The 27,134-nt window shown below is 32.2% G+C and overlaps 1 protein-coding gene across 1 annotated transcript in view; it reads right to left on the reverse strand.

Annotated features, from left to right (window-relative positions):
• Positions 1 to 5,137: 5,137 nt before the first annotated feature.
• Positions 5,138 to 27,134, reverse strand: part of LOC127736555 (uncharacterized) — a 37,142-nt gene continuing 15,145 nt past the window's right edge. The window contains exons 3-7 of the mRNA XM_052247116.1: positions 11,438 to 11,734; positions 10,791 to 10,922; positions 9,577 to 9,616; positions 8,338 to 8,396; positions 5,138 to 5,172 (exon numbers count right to left, since the gene is read on the reverse strand). Coding sequence (XP_052103076.1) covers positions 5,138 to 5,172; positions 8,338 to 8,396; positions 9,577 to 9,616; positions 10,791 to 10,922; positions 11,438 to 11,734 — 563 coding nt within the window. The remainder of the gene's footprint in view (positions 5,173 to 8,337; positions 8,397 to 9,576; positions 9,617 to 10,790; positions 10,923 to 11,437; positions 11,735 to 27,134) is intronic.

Below are 27,134 nucleotides of genomic sequence, written 5' to 3' on the forward strand. Positions count from 1 at the left end.
ATTTGAAGTCTCATAATAACGTTAACGGTACCAATGTTACTGCACCAGTAAACTTCATCTTATTTTGATATTTTTATTTGTTTCAAAATTAAACTTTTAGACAATTTTAATCACAAATTCTTTAAAGCTGATATATGTGCTTTGGGGCATTTGTAACTCATTTATAGAAACTCTTTGTTTTTAACTATACGTAGGCCTAAACAATAGAATAATCCCTTACTAAGAACAATGATTTCATTCATTCTCCACAATTAAGAAACACCAAATCCTACAATTTCATTGGTCGAGAGCACTTTGTTATATTCTAACCCGGTGTAGGTCTTTAAGTTGAGATTCAATTTACTAAAAGTTCATCGGGCATTACTAATTAGATACGCACTCAGGATAGGGAAAAACACCAAGCAAAACACCATTTCTTACAATTTTTACAAAATTTAGATTCAAAGTGTTTTCGGTTGATTTAATATCTCCGGTCAATAATCAAACGGCATTTGAGTGAAATGTTTGCTGCAATAGGAAGTTATTTACCAAAAAAATCCATATCTCATTTACTTATAGTGGCCGTTATTGATTGTCAATTCATGACGTTTTGTTTTAGGCATTCGTCTACCGTGGAGAAAACGAGGGAAGGAGGGCTATAGCTTACTTTACGACTTCAATCATGGTTAAACTTTATTCTATTACGGTATACGATTTATCTCTAGCGATCGATCTCTCTTATTTTAAAAAATGCCACTCTATAAGATTCTAGAGTTACAATCATTTGCTTCACGTTGATCCACTTTGCATTTGGTCGTGAATATGCATGAAATATTTGCCACTGGACATTAAGGGAGACATTAATTAGTCAGCTTCATTTAGTGATGTATAATCATTTGTCTTCAGTTGATAATTGTCTCAAACAGGTTTCAAATTTTTATATATTTCATTCTTAATTACGTTTGATTTTTTTAGCGTAAATTTTAGCATTTCTTCCATCATTTTTCTCTTTGTATTTAATCTTTTTTTGTAACATTAAATAATGTTGGACAGTCCACATCATGGGTTAGATTGTATCCTTACTGCAAAACTTAGAGGATAGGGGATTAGAAAAGAAAAAAATCTTCATTGAGTGGCAATACTGAAGCGTACAATGACGGTAGTCTCGTCTAGGTGACAACATTTGCTGTTTCAAGTTTATTTATTTCTCAGACTGGTTTAATAGTTGTCATAAAAACAATAATGGATAAACATTTTAACAAAAATTTAAATAAGGATTCAACTTATTTTGCCATTTATTTTTTTAAATATTGTCTTGCTGATCGGTTTTGTTATTTAATTTCTTTTCATCTACAATTGTCCTAGGAAGATTTCCATTCGACTTATTTGAAGATTTAGTTGACCTTTGTTTTTGTTTACAGATTTCAATCATTTAACTCGTGCGTAGATCGTCTTTTCCTCTCATAGAGTTATTCAAAGGTTTTTTAACGTATAGCTAGTGTGAAATTCTCGCTACACCAGGCATCGGATATATTTTCTATTCCGATCGAACAAAGCTGCGTATTTATATATAATTATATACCCGATAAGCCAAACGAAAACACCCCTTTAGCCAGGCTATACTGTGGAACGGGAGAGGTCCAGAGATGTCAATTTTTCTATACCCAAGTCAATTATATGGTTTTGAATAAAAGGAGATAAAGGTATACATTAATGCGACAGCAACCCAACGACACAGAGAAATCAAAACATTTAGAGTCAACATACAGTCGTTTTTTTTATAGAAAGATGCATGTACAGAATGATAAGCTCAAAACCGCCCCATGACTAAATAATAGTTAAACAGAGATTCAAAAATATATAATTTTACCTCTAATTTTGTAAAACTATCATTTGGTGTTATTTTAATGCTAAAAAAATTATAAATAAATAATTAAATGATGTACTGCCATTTAATCGGTCCGTTTCCATTACAATTTGGTAGCTGTTTATTGTATACATGTATATCAGTCTGAGTACTGTTTAACTATCATTTAAGTTGAATATATCGTCCAGGGGAACTAGGTTTCTGCAAGTGTTTTTTGTGTACTTTTGTGTATGTTTTAGACGGTTTGTAAGTCAGTAAAAGTTCAATGATTAAGTTAATATTAACATTAAAAGACCTCCTCACAAAAAGACTGTTCAAATCCCCTCGCCCTTCGGGCTCTTGGATCTGAACATCCCTTTTTGTTCGGAGGTCTTTCAATATCAATATTAACTTATCATTGAACTTTTACTATTACATATTGTGTTTTTAAGATATGTGTGCATGCGTATAATACAATTGTCGTCTTTTAAATAATCTTGCCAGCAATCACAGTCCCTAGAGTGGATAGTGGATTTTTTCGTACCTCCCAATCTATTTCTTCGTAGTGTATGCATAAAATAACAAGAAGGGGTAAAATTACAATTAAAAAAAATGTGTCTTGCATAATAATTTAGTGTTAAAATATTTTAAGGATGGTACAGTTGCAAAGTGTAATCAAAGAGGTGATACCTCCTAGGGGAGGGGAGAATGTAGGAAAGAATAACTTGAAAAACAAGGTAAGCAGACCATATCAACCCTACCAAATCTATGCCATTGTTACTTTCGACATTTTGTTCTTCAAAAAAAGATATACTTACACTTACACAGACTAAACTAAGTATAAAAACTAAGTATAAAAACCATCGAATGTTGTTGATTCGAACTAATTTTTTTTATAATTATATGCATTGCATCGCAACATCTTCAACTTTAAATATACAACTTAACGTCAATCGTTTGCTTTGTTCAGATAAAGAAATTCAAAAATTATACCCCAACTAAATTGATAAGACGCTAGTAAAAATTGCCACCCATTTAATAAATTTCGAATGTACTTAGAGAATGTTGAGTCGGCCTTCAGACAACTTCGCCACTCTTTAAATAAGAGAAATATGATTATCAACGACGATGGTAGCGTCTGGAAACTGACTCAGAATGTGTTATAATGGTGGTATCTTTTTACATCGTTTGAGCTGTTTATTTTATTGTTAAAGTTAATTGGATTTTTTTCAAGGATTAAGTATAAGTCGTGCCAAATTGTTAATGTTCTTTCAAATTTAAGCAGCATGTAAAACATTAAAACATGAGAATCTAAAAAACTATACGTAACATAAGAAATTGTTTTTTTTATGCCAAACGGCACATTTGTGTCTCTGTCTTTGTTTCATAAAATAATGCAGACGCTATTCTACTAACATGCAATGGGATGTGTTTTAGTTGAATTTAGTCTCTGATGTATGATTTTTTATTATTAATTGTTTTTGGCTTTAAACTAGCTTTCGGTAACTGCGAGTACTCTCAAATCGTACTTTCGTGTTAATTTGACCTGTTGAAACAATTTGTAATTCTTTTTGTTATTTAATGTTTACTTATTTAGTGTTATGTCTCGTCTCTCTATTTTAGATATAGACCAGCTTTGATAAGTGTTTGGTATGACTATAAAATTTCACTTCTGTTCTCGTACTATGAAAAACAAAATTATTTATTTTGTAAAACATATTTCTGTACTCCATTTCTGTATACCCAACAACAAAATTATTTTAATTTACCTGTGTACATTATTTTATTTGGCGGCATTTTGTCCAAGATTAAGGTTGCTCTCTGATATTGTTTTAACATCTCACCCTTTTTTTTATTGATTTTGTATTTACATTGTGTCATAGATCAAATGTATTCGTTCAGTGTATGCTCACTTGTTTGTGTTAATATGTCTTTTGATTGAGTTAAGCCATTTCAATTGATATTTTATAGTTTCTTTCTATGTTGTGATGTTACACTATTGTTTCAGGTAAAGGTGAAGGTTGATACATTGTACCTACTAAAACGTTTAAACCTGCTGCATTTGTTTGTACCTGTCCTAAGTCAGGACCCTGATGTTCTGTGGTTGTCGTTTTTTGATGTGGTTCATAAGTGTTTCTCGTTTCTTGTTTTTTAATATAGATTAGGCCGTTGGTTTTCCTGTTTGAATGATTTTACACTAGTCATTTTTGAGGCCATTTATAGCTTGCTGTTCATTGTGAGCCAAGGCTCCGTGTTGAAGACCGTACTTTTGCCTATAATAGTTTACTTTTACAAATTGTGACTTGGATGGAGAGTTGTCTCATAGGCACTCATACCACGTCTTCTTATATCTATATGCAAGCAATTCTACTTGAATCGATTCAACGATTTTAAAAACAACCAGTCGAATAGGCTTTCGGAGGATTTGAAAAATCTCCTTCCCCAAAAAAATGAGAACGGCTGCAGCTATTAAAATTGAATTATATACTCCCTGAACATGCAATTGTTCATATTTTGAGTAAGAGCTGATGAAGTTGTCTATAATTTTTATATAATTTGTCCCAAAAACTAGACACTACACTTCAACAATTTTATTGAGAAAAACGCAGGTTGAATACTTTTCATTTGTTTCTATTGTTCTAAAGAAATGCATTATACATTAATTGCGTTATAAGGCATAAGAACTCAGAAACATGAGTAACAATTTTTTTCTCCGACAAACACTCTATTTCTTTATCAATCTGGGATACCAGTAACCAAATTAAAAGTCCAATAACTACTACATACAAAAGCATCATTTTATGACAATGACTTATTTGTAACAGTTATTTAATACCATTGTAGGTACAAAGATCCTGATGGAATGCATGTCTCAATATATTCTGTTTGTTAGCTATTAACAGTTTATCAATGGAACATCATTTATTAATTTATCCACCTTGTTATTAGATCGATGGTTTATAACCGTTTAAACCAAATTTTGTAAGCCTCTCATGTATTCTGGAGTATTAATTGATCACCCAAAGCCATGACTATCATTAATATTTTGTCAAGACAGAAAAAATCACATTCATTATATAATTATACAGTTTATGAAAGATCCTTATTTCAAGTGTTTTAAATGACCTAAACTTTTCTTGAAGATAGCATGTGCATTTGTAGTCAAATATTACAACAAGACAAGGAATTCATTATTATTTTTATGACAATAAAATAATAATTAGAAAACAGCATTATAGAACAATAATAAGAGAGGAAACACCAATTCCTACGGTATCATTGTTTTAGTATCGTACACAATAATTATCATAATTACCTGTTTAATTGTATGCAGTCAGGATTCGAATCTGAAAATGTTAATTGGTATAAGCGTTATTTGATAATTGATATGTGTTATAAAAAAGATGAACAAGTAATACAATTAACTGCCTACAAACCTGGTTTTTATATTAATATGTTCAATAAATTATCATTAGAAACTTTGTTTCATTTTTTGAGCCCTTTTGTACCTCAGTCTTAAGTTTTCTATGTGTTACATCTGTTGTAGACTGTTGTTAGTCTTTTTTGTTATTTGGTACAAAAGTTATGAAGGAAGCGGGAAGAACGACAGCCAGTAAGACAGACAGAAACACATGTAGCTATTTGTCATTTCAAATCAAAAGTCTCAACTAAAACAAATCATCGTTATCTAGTATCCCCCACCTCCTTTCCAGGTTTGTTTAACTTATTGTACACAACCAGCTACAAATCAGGAGATGTTCTATGTATTAAATCTGTAAGCGAATACATAACCGTTCCAACAATAAAAGAATTAATGAACCATTAGAAGAGAAGCTAGCATAAATGACGGCATGATCTTCCATTCTTCAAGCTTATATTGACGTGATGGCATATCTTTTGTGTTTACTTTAAGATATGTTTATTTTCGTTATTGATTTCAGGCAGTAATATTGTATTACAAAGTGCGTCGATCTAGTTTTGAAACTATGACTTTGAACTTCGACCTAGTGACGTAGTTATAATTCAGATCTTCCTCTATTTCAATTTGCCCATATACATATTTGTTTGGTATTGATCTTTGATGTTGTGACCTCAAAATCAATGGAGACGATCGCCTCGGATATCTCGTGGAAGCGTGTTCGCCTTGAGTGCGGGAGGTCGGATGAAACCAGAGACTTTTAAATTGTTATTTGCTGCTTCTCCGCTAAACATGCGGTATTAAGGAGCAAGAGCAAAGACTGGTCGGCTCGGAGTCAGAATAATGTGTCAGGGTAAGGTGACACGTCTTCTTGCGGACTGTTACTTTGTGAGGTAAAACGTTCAAAATCCGATTCAGCGTGTCGGTCTAGTACAAAGCAGGGTTGAAATATTTACTACATTAACATGCTCTCGTCCTGAATAAGCACATTAATTTGCCACTGGACGTTAAGCATCATCATCATCATCATCATCATCATCATCATCATCATCATCATCATCATCATCATCATCATCATCATCATCATCATCATCATCATCATCATCATCATCATCATCATCATCATCATCATTGTCAATAGGGAGCCTCATCTTATTATATACTACCATATATCCAAGTGAAGTTTCAATTTACAGAAATCATTTCGTTAATAATTTGATTCATAAATATGACTTTGACCCAGTGACCTCCAGATCAATTGAAACCTTCCTTTTATTATGTAGTATTATATCAAAGTACTATTTGCTGTAAAATTGGCAGGCTACTTTTACTTATTTTGACCTTTACATTGGATGTAGTAACCTAACCCTAAATAGAGACCTTCCTCTTATATATGCGACCATACAAGTATGATTGTGTCCAATATGAAGTATATCCGGAAACGAAAACGACGGACGGACTTACGGACTGATGGACGTAGTGTTGAGTATAGTTAAAACATATATAGAAACAGCAAACTATGTGTTTGGCCAAAACACAAAACATCAAATGTTCAGCTACATCCCTAATTTTGATTTTTCTTAATATAAAAGTGTCAGATCCACCGTGTCGCTGTGTTTTGTTTTGTTTCTTTTTTTGTGTGAAGATTATGATAACATCTTTTTTAAATGCCTTTTATAATCATCTAAGGAATAGTCTTGACTGGTTACCGGATTGGATCTAGAAATGATAACGTCCGGTAATAACAAGCTAACAAATAAGCAAAACGAAGAAATTTTAAGAAATATTTAAAAAAGACAAAATGGTTTCCTGTTCAATCATGTGTATAATTTGAATGTAGTAATCAGCAATTTGTATCCATCTGATGTTAAGCCTTTTTCAACTTAAGCCTTTTTCAACTGATTTTTATTGTGTGTTCTTAAGTTGTACTGTTACACCACTGTCCCAGGTTAGGGGGGGGGGGGGGGGGGGGGGGGGGTGGGCGCCCGCTAACATGTTTAAATTCTGGTATAAATGTTTAAATTCTGGTATGTGGCTGTCCCAAATCAAGAACCGGTGAATCAGTGGTTGTCGTGTGTTGCTGTGTTACATCTTTGTTTTTCGTTCCTTATTTTGTACTTAAATTAGGCCGTTAGTTTCTCATTTGAATTGTTTTCAATTTGTCATTTCGGGGCCCTTTTTACTAACTATGCGGTAAGGGTTTTGCTCGTTGTTGAAGGCCGTCTAGTGACTTATAGTTGTTAGTTTCTGTGTCATTTTGGTATCTTGTGAAGAGTTGTCTTATTGCCAATCATACCAAACTTCTTTTTTATTTATACAGACACACGCGCACATATATGTAAATCTGTTCTCTTCCTGTTTTTCGCTACTTTCCTTTCTCTGTTTGTTTTGTTTATATGTCTCTCAAACACCAGGTGTTTGATTTGAATTATGTAATAATTGATGTAAATATTTGCATGCTATGACATTTTATAATTAATAGTGTATCTTAGGAGCAGACTAACTGTCTAATCCGTTTTGTAACATTTTAAAAATAAAATATGTTCCAACAAACATAGATATTTACTTAACGATATTAACACTTAAACACTATTAGGTGCTGCTGAATAGTAACATAGCGTATACTCTATTTGTTGTACTAATATTATTTTTATCCATTTCTATGCAACTATTTAAAATGTTGTTTTGTTATTATTTATCACGCTAGAATGTAAGAATTAATCAGAAAACTGGAACACTTTGTACTACCTTTTGTATTTTTAATGTGCTCACTTGGAATTCATTAAGTATTGACGTCTTTTAAATGTTTTGTCTGTTTTGAACCGTCTCGTCTTATGCAATGTATAAAATAAGAACAAACTTATAGAACAGTGATTAATTGTCACTTATCAAACACACTTTTAAATATTAATGACGTATATTTTAATAAAAAGCACTTTCTTCAAGAAATTCCAGTGTAAAACAAAATCATGATAACTAATACAGTTGCACAAAATAACGCCATCTGCAGAAGAAAAGATTACTTTACTGTGTTAAGTTAAAATATTGAATGTAGTCAATATTAAGCTGAAGAAATTATTGAAATATTACCTACCCATTCTTGTTGTTTGGAGTTCACAATAGTTATGTTGATCATTACTTGTCTTTTGTCGACTATAAAACCATATAACCGAATTCAAACATTGAATAAGTCATCATTGTTAAATTAGTATGCAATATTTCAGTACAACAGTGTTCAATATTTGTTTGAAAAGCATTATTAATATACTAGATAAAGCGAAATACACGTAAAAACAGAAAACTCTTTCTCATAGCAATCAGAGAAAGTAAGACATAAAACCATTCATTGACCTTATCTATATATTGCAGTTATATATTATTATCAGATGATTACAGGACATTTTTCATATCAGATGTATTATCAGCCCAAGGTTCAATATCAGTCTAAGAGCAGAAGGCATGAAAAATGACATGTTATGATCTTTTTATAATACGCTTCAACAATATGAAGAAAATAACAGTTTAATATATTGATCCTTTTAAGTGGTTCGTTCTCAAGTAGAAGTTCAAAAAGTGAAAAGTTTACGGACGACGGACGCCAAATGTAATACATTCGATATGAAATCATTCTATAATATGACTAAACAGAGGAAAAAAACAACAGAATAATATATTATTTATATTAACGATAAAAATATCGAGGGCTGATGAAGATTCAAAACAATGGAAGAGGTTAAAAAGCTTGAATACAGACAACATCCGTCTATATAAATCTATAAATGAGCTATTATGAACCAAAGGGGATTGGAAGTATACGTAAACGAAATAATAACCCAACGAAAAGGCTAACAAAAAAAAAAAAACAAAAAAACAAAAACAAAAAAAAACCACAAAAGCGAAACATTCGATATTCTAAAAAAAGCAATTGTTCACATCATAGTTGATAGTTCATACTTTGAATCGGTCTCAGTTCAAAAGAAATTTAAACGAGATTTTTAAACTTTTCAAAAATCGCTCTCGGAGCAATGACAAACTATGACTAAACTGGAATACCGATATAAACAAAAATAATAATTCTAAAGCAAATGTTACAACGAATACTTACAATTACCGATTTAGATTTAGGATTATAAAACCTGGTGATGAGCAATAATGCTGCCTATACTCTTACATCGTCGACTGTATATGCATTTTGAGTAAATTATATACATCGATATCTTAACTGTGTATGATTACATCATCTAGTACACTCATCAGAGAACATGATTGATATATATGTATCTATTTAACAAAATGAAAAAAAACAACCTTTAAGATACTATTTTATACATACCATGTACCAGGATCCATTGAGTGATACAACTTGTTTTTTTCTGAAATAAGAAAGAATATTTTCGACCATTGTCCCAATATGACCCCTATTTCTTGTTTAATATTCAGTTTAGGATCTGATTGCTATTATTACGACGAAACAGAGCTTTTTTCTTTTATGACGTCAAAATTATCATAAATCTTGATTTTACTTTTTCTCACTTATATGCATACACTTTAATTAATTTTCATCTTAGAATAATTGACTAATAATTTTTGACCAAAAAGGCCCTTGCCGCACCTACAGTATTCATGTTCATCTATTAATTAGAGTTATGAATTTCTGGATGGTGTAAATAGTATATCTGATAAATCTTACGCAACCATTCATTAACAATTGAGAACATATTAAAGTGAATATATATTTTTTTCGAAAAAAAAACCCTGCATACGGAAACCATTTAAGTTGAAATCGTGTAATACGAGTTTCTTGTAATTATATTGTTAGGAAATAATTGAACCAATGCATGCATATATATAGACTTAACTAAGTGCTCGATGCACTTTTTTATCATGTATTACGAATCTAGCTAGAGCGTTTTATCGACAACTATTATTTTAATCAGTACTTGTTGATCGCATGCAAGCTAGTTAAATTTCGAGTGTATTACCGGATTGTAACATTGGTATACAATCAACACAGAATCATAGATAACGTAAAAATAAGTGAATTGATAAATCTATTTTTTATATTTCCATGTGTTCCTATTTGTTTATTAAACTTTACATAACATTTGGAAAATAATTTGGTGTATTTAATTTTGTTTTTTTTAGGAATCAGTTATTACTATTTACCTGCCAGTGCACGTTTGCCTCGCCCTACGGGAGGTCTCGTAAATAAGGTCACTACATACAGAAAGGTTTCGGCGAATTAGAGTACGTTATAATTCAATAGCAGTACATTACTGAAGATTGTGGTAAGATAAAGGTTTTTCTTTTACAAGAAAGTTCACGTACAGTTGTTTCATAGTAAAACTTTCAAGCATATACAACAAAGGACTTTAAAAGTTACACAAATTAAATAGTTTCATGGCATCTGGGAAAATATGAAAAATAATTCCTGATAGTTTTTGGGTAATGCGGTCCCACTTTTTCAGACTATTTAAAAACAAATTGTCTAAAGTGCTAAAAACAATAGTAAGAATAATTGACTATGTTTTGGTGAGTTTTCTGTACCTTCTTTATTATTCAACCTCCTCTTCAAAATCAAAACTACAAGACCTGCTACTAATAATATGAACACAGATGATCCAATGCCTGCACCAACACTCATGGCCAGAGAATTATTCGGTTGACTGTTATATAAACCTGAAAGATTGATTTTTTTCGTATTAACTCCTGGTGTAAAAGATTTCACTCTCTCCATAATGCAAGCAAAATATTGGTTTGCAATCATAATATATATGATATAATTCTCATTTCAATAGACTTCAAATACAATTATGATACATACTACCATACTGAAATTAGTCATGCCGTTTTTAACTGATTGTTACAGTTTGTTCTTATGTTGATCCATTACACCACTGTTAATGAAAGGTCTCGACATCAAAAAGTGACGGAAAAAATCAGAACAAAATCAAAAGGTCTTTCCACAAGGAAGTGGAAAGCTCTACTAAAACATGAGATGTACAAGTACATTTTATTAGAAAGATTCCTTGAAAGTGTGATTGAAATCATTGTAGAAGTTGAAGTCATGCATGTGTATTCTCCAAAAATTGAATTCGTCTCCGGAATAATACTATGTAGCTGTTGAATCAGAACTGATAATAAACAACATTAAAATATCATAATTAGGTAAATCATTTGATACGTTTACGTACTTGATCTGGTGGTACAGTTATCATTATCTGTTGATCTGACAATGCCGTGTTTATTAGCAGCTTCTACATATATGATGTATGATGTGTCTGGAACCAAAGACTTAACTATATACTGCTTAGTCTGTTCCTGTCTGGAATCCATGATCTCAGATGAATATTCTATTTGTTGGGTCATTATATTCAACCATACCACTCTAAAAGATTGTTCATTCCCTCCATTCAATCCGGGTCGCCATGATACAATCATTGATGTTATTTCACAGGCTACTAAAACATCTGTTGGTTGATTTGGTGGACCTTGCAATTAAATTATTCGATTGATGTATATGATTGTTTAGAGGACAAATAATTTTCCTCTAGTGAATGTTTTGAAAAAAATCAATGTTTTACAACTTAACATAACTACTTGAAAAGTTTAACATTATTTTGGCATTTAGAAAATATGGCACTGATGACGGAGTTAAGTTGGTGACCTTTAAGAATAAATGTATTTAAAAAATTAATAAGTTTACACGGATCATATCCAGAATCATGGCCTCTATACATAACATCATCGTAAAAATAGGATGTGAAAGTCCGTTTGAAATAGTCCGTTTAAAAGACGGTAAAATCAAAACCTCCAAACCACATCTTTGCTATAATGGAATAGTTTAATTGAATAACTTAATAATGAACCAGCTTTTCATTCTATAAACTTCCAGCAAACCGTAGTCATTAGATGTTCGTCATTCAGTTGAATTATATTTTTATCGGTCCTTTGCTTTTGTCCAATTGGCATTTCATTTTTGCCAAAAATATCTGTCAGTTGCGCCAAAAAATCTGTCATTTGCACCACAAAGTTCATATTTCATTTGCGCCAAAATAAAACTTTTCATTTGCGCCAATTGTACATGTAAATAGTATAACATAATAAATTTTATTCAAAATAGACTTTTAATAATAACATCAAAATACAGAATTTGTTTGCATAAAAACATTCATCCAAAAGCTGGCCCCTTAACAAAAATGTGTACTAGTTCAGTGATAATGGACGTCATACTAAACTCAAAAACATATAAATGATTGATTTTATGCTATTTTTTTTTTGTTCGGTTCAGAATGTGTGGTTTTGAAAATTTGAATATCATTAAGCAAATCTGCTTGAAATGTTGTGAAACAATTCTGACACTTCGTAGTTCTACTCTATCATTTATGATTTCCAAAGAAATATGGAGGTTTTCACTTCAACCAGTTGAAGTTCAATTCAAATTGTGGATGTTTCGTTTTGGAGTAAGTTACTTCTAAAAGAACAGAAATTCAGTAGAAAATTATGAAGATTAATGCAATGTTTAACAAAATAACAATTAAGTGAATTTAGGATTGGTTAGTCTCATATAATCTATATATAATGATTTAGACAGGAGGTTTATTTTTTCAAACCAATTTTCTGTGTATGACATTTGGTCTCTTGTGGAGAGATATCTCATTGGCAATGATACCACATCTTCTTATCTTTATATGACGTTAAACAAATTTTTCGTTGCCTTTTTATACAATAATGATACAGCAACTCTCATAACACATCCCGAGGATAATTTCATTCATTTAGAAAACAAATAATCTTGACATGTAAAACTTTCTAATTTGCCAGCCATAGTCTTCACGTTATCAAGAATTGGGAATACAAATATAAGAACTGCAAATGAACGACCACCTATAGAGACTGGTAGATGATACGATATATTAAAGTAGAGAAAATGTGTAACTTATGCAAAAAAAGCAAGATATTTGTGAAGAATATTCTGTAATATTTATTTGTGTTAAATGCAGATATAGTATAATTTAAAAACAAAATGGAAGGTAATTTTATTTTTTTGAAGACATTCATGATTGCCATTATCTATTAAAAAACTAGCGTTTCTTCTTTAGATAACATCTTCAAGTCATTTGTTAGTAATCACATGCTAATTTGGTTATGTTCATTGTATTTGAGTTATTCACAACCTCTTGTTACACATAGTATATTTGTCTAACTGTCCAAAGAAATCTGGAAATTCGAGAATCTTGAAATTATAATTAAACTACGAAACTATAAGTTGAATTTTTATCTGTCCGAACAATGGTATAAATAGCATCTTGAGAGTATGTTTGGGCTCGTTTATTAGAGATACATCTGTTAAATTTCATTTGAACATAAATATAATAACTTTTAGGAATAATATAGTGGTTGATGAATTAGATTTGACGATTAATAATAATATATTTAGTGTCAATTTTATTTTCTTACTAAGTTTGCCATTGTTACGCGTCATTTTTCACATTACCTTTAATTTTTCATTCCTTGGTTAATAAAATGTCGTACCGGAAATTATGCCACATGTATTTATTTGTATATTTCTTATTTCTCGAATTAATGTTTACATTTGTTTTTTAGAAATGCGATATATTTATCTTTAAACATTCCCCTTTATACAATTCAGTCCCTTCCCACGATCATCTCTCCCACTTTCGAAGGCTTCAACACTTTTCCCCATAAAACAAAATGCCAAAGAAATATAATTTTGATTAGCGCACTCTGGATGAGAAAGCAAATCATCCAGGAGCATCATGTTATCGAGATGGATAAATCCGGAACTAAATCCGAATGATAAAATAACGATTTTTAAATGCAGGCACTAATGTGTTCCTTGTAGAACAGCGGAATATATTAACTTAATTGTTCGGGTTACATCAGAATTAAGAAAGAGAACTAATATGAAAAATCAAATTGTATACATCAACGTCATCGCTGAGGCATGTATTTATATGGCATACATAGCTGTGTACAAAGGCACACCTGTTCCAATTTCTGCGGAGAACGAAACAGGCAATTAGGAAACAGTTCTTCACATATTTTGATAATGAAAAGCAATACTAATTTATTTAACATACCTTGGGGATTAACCTTAATTGTTAATGTTGTCTTGCCAACCTCATTCACAATAACGACTGTATACAACCCAAAATTATGTTCAGTAAAATTAAGCCTGATAAAGCAAATATGATGATCTGAAATCTTGTATGTACTGCAGTTAAAATCTGAATACACTGTTTTTTCCGGTGAACTCTCATTAGGCTTAAATATCCATGAAGTAATGCCCATAGGATAAGCCAAAATGTGTTCTGATATTGTAAGGTTTTGCCCGATTTCTAGTCCTATAACGTTTGTGGATCCATCGTGTTCCTTGTATCGCCTTGGGGAACCTGTAGTATACATAGTGATAATATTAATGGCATTTTATGTTTTTTATTTGCTTATAAAACTAATTTAACCGAATGGAGTGAAGGCTTTATAAACTGATAACGCCATTACTAAAACCAAAATATGAAGAAAATACAAACAACTGTACACAAATTTAAACAACTGAGCAACACGATCCCCACCAAAAGCCGGATGTGATCTTAGGTGCTTCGGGGGTGGGTGGGGTGGTAAGAGCAGATCCTGCTCCACTTGTTGTGCCCCACCAAAATCCGGTTGTTATCTTAGGTGCTTCGGGAGGGTAAGCAGATCCTGTACCACTTGTGGCACCCGTGTTGTTGCTAATTTAAGTACAAATGTGATATGAAAACATCGTATATATTGTTAATGTCATCAAGATTTCCGAGAAGTAAGTACGTTCAGTGACATATGTTGTTTAAAATTGGCGTCTGATTTGAACGGTACATTTGTTCATTTTGCGTAAAATGCATACTAAACAAAAACTATTGCTCAACCAAGAAACATAAATGACGGGAAAAAGGGTAAATATAAAAGTTGAAATTACTAATATATTTTAAAGGAAACAAAAAACATATCTTTTTAGTTTAATATAAAAAAGAAGATGTGGTGTGATTGCCAATGACACAACTCTTCACAAGAGACCAAATGACACAGAAATTAACAACTTTAGGTCACCGTACGGCCTTCAACAATGAGCAAAGCCCAAACCGTATAGTCAGCTATAAAAGGCACCGGAATGACAAATGTAAAACAATTCAAATGAGAAAACTAACGGCCTAATTAATGTACAAAAAAAAAAAAAAAAACGAAAAACAAATATGTAACACAGCAACAAACGACATCCACTGAATTACAGGTTCCTGACTTGGGACAGCCACATACATACAGAATATGTCGGGGTTAAACATGTAAGCGGGATCCCAACCTTCCCCTAACCTGGGACATTGGTGTAACAGTACAACATAAGAACGACTATAAAAATCAGTTGAAAAAAGGCTTAACTCATCAGATGGATACAAATAGAAATACATCTACAAAAAAACACAGAGTGGACGTGGCTGGGTACTTGTACATCCCAACAACAAAAAGACACTAAGTACAGATCTGAGAGTACACGCAGTTACTGACAGCTAGTTCAAAGCCACTAACAACTAATAAAAAAATATCATGCATCTAAGACTAAATTATCAATCAGTACACATCCAACATCCAATGGATTTAGTGTAAAGACGTCATAAACAGTCAGAGAAAAAAGTTTGGTATTTTTGTAATTTTACTATTTATATGGATGGGTCTTCTACTCTACGAAACCTCTTTCTAAATTATTAACATAAATTTCATCAGCAATCAAAGCCGGGCGTCAATGCTATTGTGGAAATACCTATTCTAGAGGCGACGGGAATCACGGGTGGATACTAAAATATTCCAAAGATCTGTTAATGTACATACAATCTATCAACATAATTGTTACGTTTAGAGGACGTATTTTTCAACAAACAATCGGCATTCCCATGGGAACCAACTGTCGACTCGTTCCTTTATTCAAATGCGGCCGACTTCTTACTATAACTTCTTAGGAAGAATGAAAACAAGCTAGCATTATCATTTACTTCACTTTCGGATAAATTGATGATGTCCTCTAACTAAATAATTCAAAGTTTAATGACTTTTTGACTTTTTTTGACGCATTTATCCCGAAATTGAAATAAAGGATATAACAGATACAGTTAAGTTTGCCTAATATCTTGACTTACATCTAGCAATTGACAATGAGGGTTAGTTGAAAACAAAACTTTACGACAACAGAGATGATTTCGGCTTCCTTATTGTGAACTTTCCATTTCTATCTAGCAGTTTCTAGCAGCGCTTGCATATGGAGTGTATATTTCCCAGTTGATACGATATTTTCTTATCATGATTTCCGTGATAAAGTATTGCTGCTCAAAAGGTAGATATTAAATCAAGAGTTCCAAGTGGTGAAGTTGAAATCATTGTTAGTTGACCTTGATGGAATATCTGTTTCACAGATGACAACGAATATGTTCCAATCGTCGTAACGGCAATCCCTTCCTCCTTTTCCCGAATGTGACCTACTGAATTAGACTAATCACCGGATTTGTACTAACATGAGCAATATGACGGTTGCCACATGTGGATATGGATCTGCTCACCCTTCCGGAGCACATGAAATCACCCCTAGTTTTGGTGGATTTTTTGTGTTGCTTAGTCTTTACTTGTGTACGTAGTGTTTTGTATACGTTGTTCGTCGTTCGTTCTTTTTCTTTTTTTGCCATGACGTTATCAATTTATTTTTGATATGAATTTGAATGTTCCTTTGGTTTCTTTTCCACTTCGCCCTAGTCGTAACCATCTTTAAATACATTCTTTGATAAAAGCTTCCCCTTAACAGTAATTTTTCAAAGAATTTCGATAGGTTACAAATTGACTAGAATTTGCTTTAAATTTGTCCTTTTTTTACTTGTGAGGGTTCATTCTGGACCCAGTTGTTCATCTCTCGGTTAAATATAACCCTTTGTTAAATATAACCCAGGGTTACATTTTTAAACTGAGGGTTACGTATCAAGGCTTAAAATTCTGTTGTGCAACTTCTTTTTAACCCTTGGTTACGTAACCCATGTTTAAATTTTCAGTGAATGTTCATTTTCTTCAAAATAAACAATTATCAACACTTTTTCCGGTCCTAGAAAAACTGTTTGGTCAAAAAATATGATTCTTATAAAAACAATACGATTTTCAGCGTCTAAATTCATTAAATATTACAACAACGCGGACGTGACAGAGAGCACCTTTGGTTTGAACAGAAGCGTTGATCGTAGAATAAGATAAATACGTTATCTTCATAATTTGTTTTATTGACAAAGAAGATGACAGGGTTAAAAAAAAAACTGATTTGACAATGTCTGTTAGGTAGACACTATGTGAACGTAAAACTTTATGCAGACATGGGGGAAGGGCGGTAAAACGTAATATTAATAAATTGTTTTTTGAATACTAATGGTCGTAGGAAACGAAAAAATATGTTGTATCAAACATTTGGTGACCATTTCTGTCTAGTTTTTGACAGGAAATCGCACTTTTAAACACAACTATTCCTTGTTTACAATTTTAACCGAGGTCCGAAGCAGAGTTAAATCTGATTCAATTAACCAAGGATTTAACAAAGGGTTAAATTTAACCAGAGGATGAACAACAGCAAATAACCTAGGGTTAAATTTAAACCAAGGGTTATGATATTTAACCCTTGGTTAAAATGTAACCAAGAGATGAACAACCGGGTCCTGAATTTTACCATGTTTAGCAAATGTTAGAGTATCTGTGTTTGAATTACAACACAATCAAATAATTAAGTATCCGTGTTCAAATTTATTACGCTATCCTGTACATCCCTTTCGCCTAGCTTTTCACTGTTTGACTCCCGTTTTCTAAGATTGAAACCGACGCTACTCATAAAGTCATTGGATTCAGATTTTATCCGTACTTTCACTTATCAGAGGTTTCTCGATTTGCTACAGATCATGAACGGTTGGTACTTATCTCGACCGTACGTGTCGTTTTGGAGATACTATGTAATGCATGAGTTTATCATATGCATTATAATAAACTGAGAAAAAAGGAAATGACAGACCAAAACATAAACAAATAAGTTTCCCTCCGATAGCGAGTTGACCATTTCTCAAGCGCTTTGTTTGTGGACTGTGTGATACTATAAACTTAGTGCACGAGAGAATTAATAAAACAGTTCTTAAACAGAAGTAACATGCATCTTATTTATATTTTTAGATTTTTCATGTAGATTTGCGTTTTATTTGTTTTGTCTTCTTTCTTTTTATATTATAGTTCATGGTAAAATAAAAATAAAAACAATATGGATTATGGACTATTGATCTTAACTATAAACTAAATGCATGCACACAATATCTGTATTTCAATCAGGTTGAGGATGTGGAAATACGAAGACATGCAAGGATTGTATGACATGTATAATAACACCAAGGTTCCAACTCCCTTAGGAAAGTTGAATTTGGTTATTCTTTCAGACTCCTTTGGTACTATATTCTTCACGTCTTTATGTACTAACACACCTTTGGTTTTCAATATATCTTGGTGTGAGCGTTCCTAATGAAGGTAAATCAAGACCAGCGCTTCAGGGACAACTAATTTCTGAAGTGATATTTTATTTTTTCGAGATTCCTTTGATTTCTAAGAAGCTGTAATTAGTTCATTATGAAACACAATCTTTTTTTATGATTGGGGGTAGGGTGTCTCGGATTTTATATTGAGGGTGATTTTGTTTTGCGCAGACATTTAATTACTTTGTTTCTTAATCAACAACCGGGTTTATCTTTTTGATACACTTTTTTTCCTCTATGGCTGACAATATTTGTTTCACCAATGTCTTAAATTATAGAATTTTCCTAATTTTATCAAGCCTTCCATATCTCCCCTTCAATTTCCGTGCTGTTAAAGATTCCGTCCTCGCAAAATGCACTTTAGAATTAAAAATAAGTGAGAAAAATACTAAGGTATGTATTTGTTCTGTTGTATGGCATGACAATGAAATTAAATACATGTAATTTGTTACTTCATTGAAGAAAAATATACTTACAATGCCTCAATAACATAAAAAAAAGATCATTAAATCAGCTGTTGCTATCTTTTGAAGAGGTAAGCAATATTTACTGAAATCGGCTTCTCCTGCTGCTCAGCAGAAGAGTGAAAAGGACAAGAACACCCATATCATAACATTATGGAAAATAATGTCCCTTTATATCAAGTCTTTGAAGTTGAGAGGTAATAAGCTTACCTTTTTTTCAAGCAATATCATATATTTGTCACAGTTTTTTTTTGAAAATATGACACAAAAATGGCATCAAAGATGGTAATCTATTTAAAGATATAAACAACTTAAATTGGTGTTTAATTATGTTTAATCAAATCATGCGATATTTTGGAAATGAACAAATTTATTATAAATACAGGCAACAGTAGTATACCGCTATTCAATAATCATGAATCGATAATGCGAAAAAAAATCCGGGTTACAAACTAAAACAAAGGGAAACACATCAACTACAAGAGGAAAAGAACGGAACAACAGAAACACTGAACTGCAACAAAAAAAAAAAACAAACGCCAGCATACATAGAAACGGACTATTTGATAACAACTGCCTTATTCCTGACTTAGTACAGAAAATTTTAAGAAACAAAATAGTGGGTTGAACCTGGTTGTATGGCTAGCCAATCCTCCCGCTTGTTGCAATGTTAAAAATACCGCTAAAATTACAACATTACGTGACAGGAATACAGTACAAATAAACACAAGAACACTCAGAACAAAGAAATACATAAATAAATAATATAATGGTACTTTAAATTTTACAACACGTAAACCACAGAATAACAACGGACATCTCCCACGAACTAACGACAGTACACCAGAACACCACAAACGAAGTATAAACTGTGTGTCACACGAATGTATTAACGCCACAAAAAATGACGTTACTTTTGTGACGTACAAGAATATAGAACTGGGATTGAGTTTCTAATGCTGTTATTTAATGTATTTTCTAACCATGACAAAAATATTAAAATGGAATTATGTTTGTAATGGTGTTATCATTTGTATTTTTTTTTAACCATATCGGATTTTCTTTTAAATCAAAACTGTGTATAAACAAAAAAATCCTGTGCATATAGTTGCTTTAAACTTAAAATCATATAAATGACATAGCTGATTCGTCATCTTAACTTTTACATACATATAGAAAATAAAAATAGAATAACTGTTATATAAGCCAAGATAATGTAAGACCAAACCATACACACACTTGAAAACAAACAAGATAAAACAAAAACGCTGTAGACGAACCACAACAATGCACAAGTAACTCGACTATACTGACAAATAAGACATATTGTTTTTACTGGTGTAAATATTGATTTTGTTATCAGTAAATTAAAACCATACTAAATTTCATACACATATGTACTTTCACGGTACTACAATCTGTCGATACAAATCTACCTATAGTTTGGCATTGCATACGGTCATGTTTTTCTCGGACTGTTAATGACGACTTAACACTAAATCCATTGGATGTTGGATGTGTACTGAGTGATATTTTAGTCTAAGATACATGATTTTATTCATTAGTTGTAATTGTCTTTGAAGTAGCTGTCAATAAATGCGAACTTTCAGATCTGTATTTAGTGTCTCTTTGTTTTTTTTGGATGTATAAGTACCCGTCCACTCTGTATTTGTTAGATGTATTTCTATTTGTATCCATCTGATGAGTTAAGCCTTTTTCAACTGATTTTTATAATGTGTTCTTATATTGTGCTGTTACATCACTTTCCGAGGTTAGGGGATGGTTGAGCACTCATAAACATGTTTAACCCCGCCACATTAATAATGTGCCTATCCCAAGTCCATTCAATGTAGTTCAGTTGTTTTTGTTGGTTCATGTCTGTCATATTTGTTTTGCGTAAATTGTTTTGTTATTAATTCATGAAAATAGAACGTTAGATTTCTCAATTGAATTGTTTCATATTTTTCACATCGGGGCCTTTTATAGCCGACCATACGGTATGGGTTTTTCTCATTTTTGAAGGCCATACGGTTGCCTATAATTGATTACATCCACTTCATTTGAACTTTTGATGATAGTTGACTCATTGGCAATCATACCACATCTCCTTATTTTATATGTGAAATTACCGAAATTACAGAATTTAAACTACAAACGATAAGACATGACACAATATCTAACGGGACTTACAAAAGAAACATCATAACTAAATACAGGAATGTTAGATATATAAATACAGAGACACTTCGTATAGCAATTCGAATTTACACTCGGCTAAACAGTCATATTCGGGAATAGTTCACGTTCGGTACTTAGCAGACCAGACATAGATGGCAAACCAGTTGTTGGCATGATACGGGTAATGTTTTTCTCATATTATTATGATGGCATGATACTTAACCCTTAACGAGAGGGATTGTGCTTGATTTGCATATGGTGAAGACAAAACCTTTCGATCAGCCCGACTGAAGTCTGGAGCTCGCATGTCAGAAACTGCTAGTAGTCCCTTATTGATGGATGTTGATCATTATCATATGGTTACTTTCTTCTGTTACCTATTCTAACTTCGGACTCGGGAATGTTTTAAACTGAAATTGACTGTACGAATCTTTATGTGTTTGTTCATTCCATATTTACTAAAGATTAAGGTAGAGGGTTGAGATCACAAAAAAATGTCTAACCGCTTCGCATTTATGCGCATGTCACAAGTCAGGAACCTGTAAACTTTGTTAGTCTTGTGCGTTTTTTAAATTTTGGATCATTTTATGTTTCGGAGTTTAGTGTGGCGTACATTTCGCTGAAGTAGTGTGCATTATTATTTTGACATATTTCCTGTTTCCATTCTCTATTCTATTGCACATAATTGCTATTTCGTAGAATTACACAAATAGTGTATGTATACTACATGTGTAATGTTTTATATATATATTTTTTATGAGGGCTGTCAATGCCATGAGTACCATTTTGAATCGTTGTGGAATGCCAAATTATGTCTTGTTATTGTTCAGATCATTACCTTCCTGTGTTTAAAGGATTCTTGTCTCATTGGGAATCATAATATAATTCTGTTTTTTTGTTGCGGGGGGGGGGGGGGGGGGGGATTGCAAATAGATCAAGTGTTTGTTGAACAAAACAATCGCAAATGTATGCAATACAATGCAACATAATGTATGGGCTGCCACATCGTTGTTCTAAGTTCATATATGTTCCCGTATTTACCTACTGGATGTAAGCCCTGTAAGCTTTGTTGCAGATTGATCTCATATCAGGATATGAATAATGATGAAACTTTCTTTCAAAGCCAATTTGCTTTATACATGTTATAGGAAATATCATTGATTTTTGTGTTGTGATACTCAAATATACATTCTACTTCGTTTTGACTGTATCGTCATATTCACAAGTTAAGTCTCTTTTTGGTAGTTTACCCAATATTGTCAATATAACGGAACTACACACGACTGTCATACAATAGGGATGTTTAGCTAGTTATAAAACTAGGTTTAACCCAACATTTTCTACGGAAAAGGTCTGTACCATGTCAGGATTATTACAGTTTATTTACGGAACGATGATTGATACAGCCTTATATTTGATTTTGTCAAGTTTGAGTTTACTTAGGAGTTTTGGTAAACCGTTAGAAATTATATATACTGATAACTAAATTATATTTATAAAATTATTTTCTAATAATTGGTAGTGTCTAAATTTGTAACGTCTAATTTTGATGATGAGGAAAACCTTCTAGTTCTTACAGTTAGTACAAAAGGGAACACACCTCATTTATCAATGTAATGCAGATCTATTGTTTCCGGTTGGTGATTGGAGTTAAGGTGGGTTTAAGTATGTTGAAATGTCAAAACATTAAAATTATATTGCAATTGGTAACCAAATAAGGCAAGACAGTTTTATGGTTGTATTTGAAGCGTGTTTAGGAATAATTTGCGATGAAACTACTTTTAAAAAATCTGTAATTGAACTTACACGTGACGAACATCTGAATATCTTTCAAAGTGGTGTATTCGTTGTTATTGATAACGTTCATTGCCTTGCAGGTATAGTTACTCGTGTCCAAACAGTTAGCCCTTTCAATAGTTAAGTTGCTTTGAAACGCATTACTTTTACTATTCAATATTACATCACTTCCATGCTTCATCCACAGTATACTTGGAGGAGGGTTACTTTGTACAATACACTGTAACACAGCTGTACCATCCTCTTCTATGGCGGAAAGATTCATTAACGATACTACAGAAACTCTTGGTGAATCTATAATAAGAAGCAGTCGTAAAAGTAAAATATACAGAGTAATGATTCAATAGGTTGCTGCATACTGGATTTTTGAATAGCAAAATAATGTATTAAGGGGGTAATTAAATACTATCTATAGTCGCATGACAGAGGAAAAAATAAGAAAAGTAAGGAACTATCAACACTAAAAGATAAAACATTGAATGATGTTATAGTTTCTTTTGATTATATACTTTGAAGATTAAAAAGTAAAATAACAAAACATACCGAACTCTAAGGAAAGGTCAAAACGGAAAGTCCTTTATCAAATGGCAAAATCAAAAGCTCAAACACATCAAACGATTGCAAAATAACTGTCATATTCCCAAACGTATGTAGAAAATGGTGGATAACACCTGGTTTATTAGCTAGCTAAACATCTGACTTGTAACAGTCGCATAGGGCTCCTTTATATTGGCAATAATGGGTGAGCAAAACAAACAGACATGATAGGTAAAATTGTCAAATATTGGGGTACAGCAGTCACAGTCAACATTGTGTTATAATCTTAATAACTATAAAAACAAACAATTATGTCAACAAAGAAAAAAAGAAATAACATATAGACTTTCTATAGACAAAGCACATAAGCAAAAATGAAAGACAATAAATTTGAGAATGGAAATGGGGAATGTGTCAAAGAGACAACAACCCGACCAAAGAGCAGAAAACAGCCCAAAGCCACCAATGGGTCTTCAACACAGCAAGAAAATCCCCACCGGTGGCGTGCTTCAGTTGGCCCCTAAACAAAAATGTGTACTAGTTCAGTGATAATGGACGTTATACTAAACTCCAAAACATATAAATGAACTAAAATTAAAAATCATACAAGACTAACAAAGGCCAATGGCTCCTGACTTGGGACAGGCGCAAAAATGCGGCGGGGTTAAACATGTTTTGTGAGATCTCAACCCTCCCCTATACCTCTACTAATATAGAAAAAACAAACACACATCAATACGCACAGTAAAACTCAGTTTAAAAGAAGTCCGAGTCCGATGTCAAAATAGGTAACAAAAGAAACTAAGCAAAATGACAATGATACATACATTAAAAAAGGACTACAAGTATACAAAAATTACCATAGCACAATAACACAATGGCGGGTTGTATGAATACCGAGCCACACCAAAGGGATTTTACAAAAAAATAGACTAAAGAGTAGAGAATAACAATATATCAAGACAAATACAAAGAAAAGAACACTGTAAGACGTAACTAAGATGAACACCGACGTCAGTACCCAGAATCTATACTTCAAGACCATCATGTACTATTTGTGAAGTTGATACGGAATATTTATCAACAAAGGTCTTGATATCTTCCGATTAACTTTAGTTAACAACTAAGTATTTCATTTTGAAAAAGAGTTTACATGAATTATTCAGAGAAACGCGTTCCATTGTCAGATGTTCAATACAACAGTTGTTAATAGTGTTTGTTCGCCTTTCCCTTCGTCAATCAAAAGTATATTGACATTAGTTAGTCGAACTGATCAAAATTGTTTTCTAAAACTTCAATGTACTTAATGAAAAGAGCAATAATAGTAAAATCCGATGTAAAAGAAATTATCGTTGTTGTTTGCATTGAATAAAAGTTTGTATGAAGCTTTAAATGATTTAAAGACATGCTAATTGGTTAAAGTCCTTCAACCTCGTGTACTATTTCGCAATGTCAATACTTAATACATAATTTCAATGGGTGTTGTACTGCTTACTCTTCTGGCGTAGTGAGTTTCATGTTTTAGCTTAAGTCTTCTATGATATATTGTGTTTTATGTTGTGAGTTTTTTTTATTTCTGTTTCTATCAATTGTGTTGTGCTGATATGAATGTGGAAGTTGCCATTATACGTTAAATAATAATCCATCCAAAAATTGATCATACCATTGACTATCCATTTTCCTGGACACTTTTGTCTAAACATTCACATTCAGTCTTTTGTAATAGATATAAAAATCAAATGTATTGATTGATTGATTACCAATTTCGTAATCATTTACAGTTTAACAATACTACATTAGTTTCATCTATCTCTTATGATACGAAACTTGATAACAATTGTCAGATTTTAGCACAATATATATAACAATGTTTGTGCTTTTAAAAAAAAAACTATAGCAATTAAAAATTGCAAAAAAAATTTCAGCAAGACAAAATATCTACCAATTGTCAACATGACCGAAATTGTTAGTCTACTCCTATTAGGAGTTACTGTCGTTAAATGATTTTTGCTTTATTTGTGTTTTTGTGGAAACTATACTTGGTAGTTTAAAACTGTAAAAAGCAAGTTTTTGAAAATTATTTGCAAAACAAGATCTAGTTTCCAGTTGACAGGGTGGAACACATCCGTCAGATTCATTAAGGAGTGACTGTTCTTGGGTGATCATTTTGACCAAAATCTAGTTCCCAGTTGACAGGGTAGAACACATCCGTCAGATTCATTTAGGAGTGAATGTTCTTGGGTGATCATTTTGACCCATTTTTGTGTTTTAATTTCTCGGAAACGTTTTTTTTTAAAGAGAAACTAAATAACACAAAATTATGAGCAAGGCAATGTTTTCAAATAATTCAACCTTGTCAAAATAGTCAGTTGACATTTTAACAAAGTAAATGCCCTTGAAAGGTGATTTGTATTCATGATAAACTATGATAAGCACGATTGACGTTTTTTTTTTAAACGTGGTTGACATCCCCAGCCAACTGTGTATAGGAGTTATATCCCTCGGATGTCAATGTATACCCCTTGTTGTGTTTTTTTACAGAAACTTGAGTAGAAAGAGAAAAAAAAATGAAAAAGCAAAAATTATCAAGCAGACGGAATCTAAAAACATAAATTGACAGACATTATCAGTTTATTCGTTAGAAATAATGATTATTGCATACCAATGATATGTTTTCCTATTTTGAGAGTATAAGATAGAAACGACTGGAAATACAGTTCTTGCGTTTTATCAATTTTATTAAAAAATTTCATGTGAACTACAAAGGATCCTGGAGCCTCTCTATCACACACCGCTCTCAGAGAACAACTGTTTAAAAATAAGAGTACTAGTATACATGTTATGCAGAACGTATTAAAATACAATGCAAAACCAATGATTCTGAGCCTTGAGGAATTATCTCTTTTATGCATTGCTCTGTTTCTTTGTCCAAATTTGGCTTTAGGTGCACTATCACTAAAACATGGTAGGTCAAATTCGGTTTCGAAAAAGGATCGTAAAACTTATTCACTTTAATTTGACAGGAAATTAACCCCGTATTTCATTGAAGACAACTATATCTTGGGTGTTTGAAAGCACCATTCGTTTTTTGTTGAATTTTCGTATAAAATGTTTTGAAAACTTGAGGTGAAATGGTTACTTAAACTTGTAAATACGGAAAAAAAGATGGGAAGTTGCTTGGGTTACATTTGATGATGATTATTTTCGTACCTGCTATGAAATGTTTATTTGAAATGTTCACTGTAGTAATGGACTGTAAAAAACTTTACTCATGCCAAGTATTTCCTCGTTTGAAACAAAGATACATTCTGCACATTTTTGGTAAAATGTCA

Source organism: Mytilus californianus, unplaced genomic scaffold (assembly GCF_021869535.1).
Source record: "Mytilus californianus isolate M0D057914Y unplaced genomic scaffold, xbMytCali1.0.p SCAF_33, whole genome shotgun sequence".
Taxonomy (NCBI): domain Eukaryota; kingdom Metazoa; phylum Mollusca; class Bivalvia; order Mytilida; family Mytilidae; genus Mytilus; species Mytilus californianus.